The sequence below is a fragment of the Periplaneta americana genome, chromosome 7 (assembly GCF_040183065.1).
Source record: "Periplaneta americana isolate PAMFEO1 chromosome 7, P.americana_PAMFEO1_priV1, whole genome shotgun sequence".
Lineage (NCBI taxonomy): Eukaryota > Metazoa > Arthropoda > Insecta > Blattodea > Blattidae > Periplaneta > Periplaneta americana.
The window spans coordinates 92,578,607-92,585,011 of NC_091123.1; the positions used below are offsets into that span (position 1 = coordinate 92,578,607).

Genomic DNA, 6,405 nt, shown 5'->3' on the forward strand with positions numbered 1-6,405 from the left:
CGCACATCTTTTATACATTTTGCTCCATTTTGCAATACAAGATTTAGTTCATGAGCACAGGAATGTGTGAACAGTGCTTGTGGAGCATGTTCTTTCACTAGTGCCTGAAGTCCTGAAATTTCACCAGCCATAACACTAGCTCCATCATAGCATTGGCCAATCAATTTGTCTTTAATATCAAAATCCTTGAGAACTTCAACTAATAAAGTGCATAATTCTATGGCAGTTCTGCTAGTGCTAACATTGTAGAAGCCTAGAAATCGATCTTGAGTTGTTCCGAACTTATCTACATACTTCACAATAATTGAACATTGAGAGACTTCCGTTATATCTGTTATGTCATCGCACTGCACTGAAAAGAAAGGGGCCTCCTTAATTTCATTTTTTATTTTAGCCATTATTTCGTCATATATACAATCAATAAGGTCATTTTGAATGGTTTTCGATAGCCCTGTGAATGTTTTTCCTAGTTCCTCCCAGTACTGACGTAAATCTTCGTCATAATGGAAAATACGGGTTACAATTTCTATGTAATTCCCGCGATTCAATGAGAGCTCGCTTTCATCATGTCCTCGGAAAACTTAACTCTTGCTTACATAACAATACTGTTACATCAATCAGCCATCTCATAATTTGTCGGTTTTTTCTACTTTACTGTTATATTGTTGTCTTGCAATCCTCTGTTGTTCAGACAACATTTTCGAAATTGGATTCAAATTCTTTTCAAATCTCTTTAGATTTACCGAGTTACAGATATGATCTTTTGAAATTTCATGTTTGTGAATGGCTTTCGTTAAATTTTTCATGTCAAAATAACCATCACAATTCCAAGTACCTTCTTTAGACGACAATAACAAACATGGCCAACAGTACAGTTTAGCTTTAACTTCACTTCCTGTTAGCCATTTATGTATTTCATACCATGAAGGATTAAATTTTCTTGCACCTTTAACACTGACTTTATGAACAACATAGCTTAATACAGGAGTGGATCGTCCATTGTCCAAAATACTTCTCTTTTCAATGTCGTTACGACGCGAAAACGGACAACGTAAGAATTCACTTATTATATCAGTCATTATAATATAATATTATTGTTATCACTGTACATTAACTATAAATCACCAAATATACAAAACATTAATATACAGTACGTACTTGCAAAAAATCACATATTCTAAAATACATTGTTTGAAAAAACCACATCTTTTAAAAAAACACTGTTTAAAAACTGTATTGTACTCGTAACTGGCTAAGTTCCAACTTGTGAAACTTTCAAATAGAAATTTCGTAAGTCGTAGGTGTTCGATAATACTCGTGGGTTCTCGTCAGGGCAGGCAAAATTCAAATGCGCTGGCTTAAGCATTGAACGCATGCGCTAAGAAAGCATTTAGAATAGCGATCTCTTGTAATGCTTACTCCAGGGCCAGATGTGGAGTAACGCGGAAGGTCAGCTAACTTTGTGACTGCCTACCCTCCGACGCATTGTGATCTGTTCAGTGTACTCCTGTCAGATAAATCGAACTGCCAGTGGAAAGCAACGTCTAACTAACCCTAAAAAAATCCCATTCGTAGTTAATTGAAGTATTTCTAAGAAACTAGACAAGAGTATATAATTATCTTAATAAATATAATACTGAATAAATAATGTTTTTATTAATTTGATTTTATTATTAATAAATAACCACTTTTAGGTTTTTCCAAATGTGTTGGGGTAGGCTTAGCCTACCCTGCCTGCCCTGAGGAGCCACCCCTGCATAGGAGGTATTGTCAGAGTGTAATGGCCCATGGTTTAGTTGGCCGTTGGAAACAACCTGTTTATTATGACTTTGACCAAGTAATGAAACCTAAAATTGTTAGTGACATTGTCTCCAGCCTATAAAATGCAGGACATATTATTGTCGCTATGACATGTGACATGGGTTCCAGTAATACGAGGTTCTGGTCAGATTTAAATGTTGGATATGGCAAGGAATGTTTTATGAAGCACCCTAATGATGATTCTTTGAAAATATTTGTTTACAAATGCTCCTCATCTCCAAAAATTAGCAAGAAATAATTTTCTGGATCACGGATTTCATATCAGTGGTAAATTCATAGAGAAATCATTCCTCGAAATGTTATTAACTGCTTGAACTCAGAACTTACCATTGCTCCATTGCTCATAAACTCACAAGGCTTGAAAGGAAGTGAAAGGCAATGAGTTTTGCCTGCTGCTCAACTGTTCTCTAATATAGTATCTAAAGCCATCGAATTTTACAGAGAAACGGGTTACTATAAAGATGAAGGCAATAATTGGAAGAAATGTTCTGAGATAATCAAGTTGTTCAACGATAGGTTTGATTTATTTAATGCAAAATCAAAGTACAGTTGTCATTCAGGCTGTAATATTTTTTATGTAGATGAAGAAGACCAAATCGCTTTGTTAAATATTATTATCTCTGTCGTATCAGCAATGACTGTAAGTAACTACGAATCATTATTCCCCTTTCAGAAAGGAATTTTATTCAGTAACTCCTCATTGATTCAAATGTGTGAAAGTATGGCATTTAAGTATGACATAAAATATATTCTAGCTTACCATTTAAATCAGGATGTTTTAGAGAATTCCTTTTCGTACATTCATGGAATGGGGGGGGGGGACCAAATGACCACCCTTGTTCTTTGGATTTTAAGCATAGATTCAAATGGTATGTCATGGGTAAGCATTTCTCAGCTATATTTACCGTAAATCAAAACACAAAGGAAAACACTGAATCGTGCTTAGTAAATTCAATAAAGGAATGTGATAAAGATGATGAAAGAAACGATGATTCTTGCCTCTCGAAACATTTTCTGGCACATACAAACAGGGTAGATAATAGTATGAATGATGTATATGTAAATGTGGAAGAAGAAATTTATTGCCTCCTATTCGTTTGTTCATCCGCAATATGCCAGTCAACTTGAAATGGTAGAGTTGACAGATTTGTCAGAAATATCATCGTTTGGAGAGCACATTAATGAAGATGGCTTGAAATATATAGCTGGTTATGTTGCTCACAGATTCCACGACAGATATTCCAGATAGTAGGCAGTACGACAGGAAATGTAATGGGAAAGAGGCCAGATTGGTTGAGTTTCTTATCCAAAGGAAACCTAATGTGTCAAGTGAAGAGTTGCTGCAGGCTACTGTAATCCTAAATAAAGAATTTTAAGAAATTCATGGAAATTTTATTGCCGAGGGCAAATTAATCTTTGACAGTCTAGCAGAGAAAACTATTTCAAAGCTCCCCAGAACAATTACTGTCCCACATGAAGTTATCCTGTGTCTAGCTCGAACAAAGATATATATAAGACTGAGAGATGTTAATCAAAAAACTCCAAAAGGAAGTTTTCGAAAAATATCAAAATTAACTAATGCTAAGAAGTGAAGTTCACTTCTCTAATATTTTTAAAGAATAATTATATTTTTAAATCGATGGTGTACTTGTAGTAAATCGTATTCCATAGTAAAATTTGAAGGGTCAACGGAAAGAACATGCTAAGTCACTTTTCTTAAATTTTACGGGAGTATTTCTTAACTTTAATACACTGATAAGACATTGTTAGTTTACATCTCATTTAGTTTGTTACTATGTTACAGGCTTTTTGCCATTCTAATTTATTAGAAAGTAGTTCACTTTATGAGCTAGCAGATGGGACCAAGAAACATAAATAAACAAAAAATGACTTAGCTTGTTCTTTCTGTGGACCCTTCATTTGTGCATTATAGCAGGAAATTGACCAAAAATACGTCTTTGACAATAAAATGTATTGAAATAAAAAATATCTGAAATATTTAAATCAAAGAACAGATGAAAATTTAATCAATTATAAAAGACCATCTGCAATAGACAAAAGTGAAGTACAAAAGTGAAGTAAGAAACATTCAAAGGCAGTCATGGGAAACATTCATAAGTAATAACATAGAATATGATGTCCAAGGACAACAATGCAAAGCATACAAAATTTTGAAAGAGCTAAACAAAACCGTAAAAGATAAAACATAAACCCAATATCTATGACACAATGATTGGGCTACTGTCAACAACTCTGGACCAATGAAAGTAATGAAATGGGAAGCAAAATTTCGAATAATATCAATGTTGACCTAATCACTATAGAAGAATAACAATCAATCATTTCTAAAAGTAAATCCCAAAAAATACCTGGATCTGATGGTATTAACATGGAATTATTTAAATATGCTCCTTCCAACATACCAACACACATGGCAGTTATTGATTACCAAAAATCATTTGATACAGTGAGTAGGAAACAACTATGGGAAGCTCTGGTTTCAATAGGAATACCCCAACACTTAATTTATGCAATTAAAAATTAAAAAAAAAATCAAGATGAATAACATAGTAAGTAGTGAAAGTAGGATAATAAACCAGGATGTAAAGCAGGGTTATTCAATGTCACCCACTTTATTTAACATTTACATAAATAATATCATTAAGACCTGGGAAACTGAACTAACTACACATTTCATGATTGGTAACTTTCCTCTCAATATAGAGGAAAGGTACCTAATATGCAATAGTTCCCTAATATGCGATACATGAATATTGGCGAAACTAACTAGTGAACTCTATAGACAATGAGCTGAACTAACTCTTCAAGAAGCAGAAGCACAGTAGTGAACGCGCCAACACAGTGAGAAGCTGTACATAACGTGAATACTTTGTGATTTTCATCATTTTAAAGTGTTTTACAGTGTGTCTTACAACTCTGATTATCTTATTGAAGGTAAGTGATTGATAAATATTCTTTTTAGTTGTGTTTGTTGTGCATAAAATGATGCTGCAGTTCACAAAGAGTGGTTTAATTTATTCGAAAATTCTGGCTGTTAACATAGATTTACTATGCAAGATGGTGGGATCCTAATATGTGACACCTGGTGTAGCCTCAGTATCTCATATTAGGAGACAGTATTGCATATTAGGCTACTCTGTCTCACATTATGACCATTATTCTTTATTTACTTACTATTTATTTATTATTTATTTATTTATTTTATTATTTAGTTACTTTTATTCATTTATTTAATTTGATATGAAAATCATTTCACTATATTGAAGTCTACTGTTAGAAACTTGATTCGGTAAGAGTGAAGAAATTAAAAATAAAATTAATGCGATCTTACAATTAATCAAGTTGAATTTTAATACTTGTGTGTCCTCGATATAAAAATTAAATAACATTCATTGTAAAGTAGTCATTATGTCAATATCTCTAAAGTTGTTAATGCAAATTTAGTGAGGAACTAATGAAGCATGAAAACTAAAGCATTGTATACCAAGAAAATAGTTCTAACGAAATGATTAATTAGGAAGCTGCATCATGTAAAGTTGTATATAGTTTGTTGTTAAATAACTGTTATTTATTATTATTACTATTATTATTATTATTATTATTATTATTATTATTATTATCATCATTATCCTTAGATGCCGTCTGCCACAAAGAGGAAGCAGTATGACAAAGAAGCAATGGTTGGTGCAATCAGAGCAGTGAGAAATGGTGAGATGGGTTACTTAAAAGCTTCCAAATGTTTTGAGGTGCCCAAAAGAACTTTAGAAAGATTCGTGAAAGATAATCGCTCACCAGAGGAGCTGGTGGACATTCCTCTAGGGAGGAAGCCAGTCTTACCATCTGAACTCGAACAACTCATTCAGTACTGCTTAGATATGGAAGAGAGGTTCTATGGGTTGAGAACACAAGACATAAGGCGAATGGCCTTTCAGTTGTGCATTAGAACTGGGTTTAAGCATCCTTTCAATACAGCTAGCGCTTCTGCAGGGAAGAAATGGGTCCAAGCTTTTTTGAAACATCATCCAGTGCTTTCGATGAGAACTCCACAAGGGATCTCAGCAGCTAGAGTTAAACCCTTCACCCTGGAGAATGTTGCCAAGTTTTTCGACATTTATGAGCCATTGCTGACTAAGGTGAACCATAATCCACACAGGGTCTATAATGTCGATGAGACTGGTATAACGACTATGCAGCATAAACACAGAAAAGTTATAGGAATGAAGGGAAAGAAGCAAGTTGCATCTTTGACATCTTCGGAGCGGGGAAACCTTATAACGATAGTCACTTGTATGAATGCAGCTGGCACCTATGTTTCACCGTTAGTGATCTTCCCCAGAAAAAAACATGAAGGAAGAATTGATGGATGGTGCACTGGCAGATCAATTTCGGCTTGCCATCCAAGTGAATGGATCCAAGCAGATATTTTCACGAAATGGTTCGACCATTTTATTCATTTCGTAAAACCTTCGGCAGATGATCCAGCATTGCTTATACTTGACTGTCACTTTTCGCAGACCAAAAATATTAACGTTGTGGACAAAGCCAGAGAGAATCATGTTGATG

The 6,405-nt window shown here is 34.2% G+C and overlaps 1 protein-coding gene across 1 annotated transcript in view; it reads left to right on the forward strand.

The window, feature by feature from the left end:
• Positions 1-6,033, forward strand: part of LOC138703292 (uncharacterized) — a 114,548-nt gene extending 108,515 nt beyond the window's left edge. Inside the window, exon 7 of the mRNA XM_069831065.1 lies at positions 5,478-6,033. Within this exon, the coding sequence (XP_069687166.1) occupies positions 5,478-5,509 (32 nt within the window). The 3' untranslated portion in view covers positions 5,510-6,033. The remainder of the gene's footprint in view (positions 1-5,477) is intronic.
• Positions 6,034-6,405: the final 372 nt, after the last annotated feature.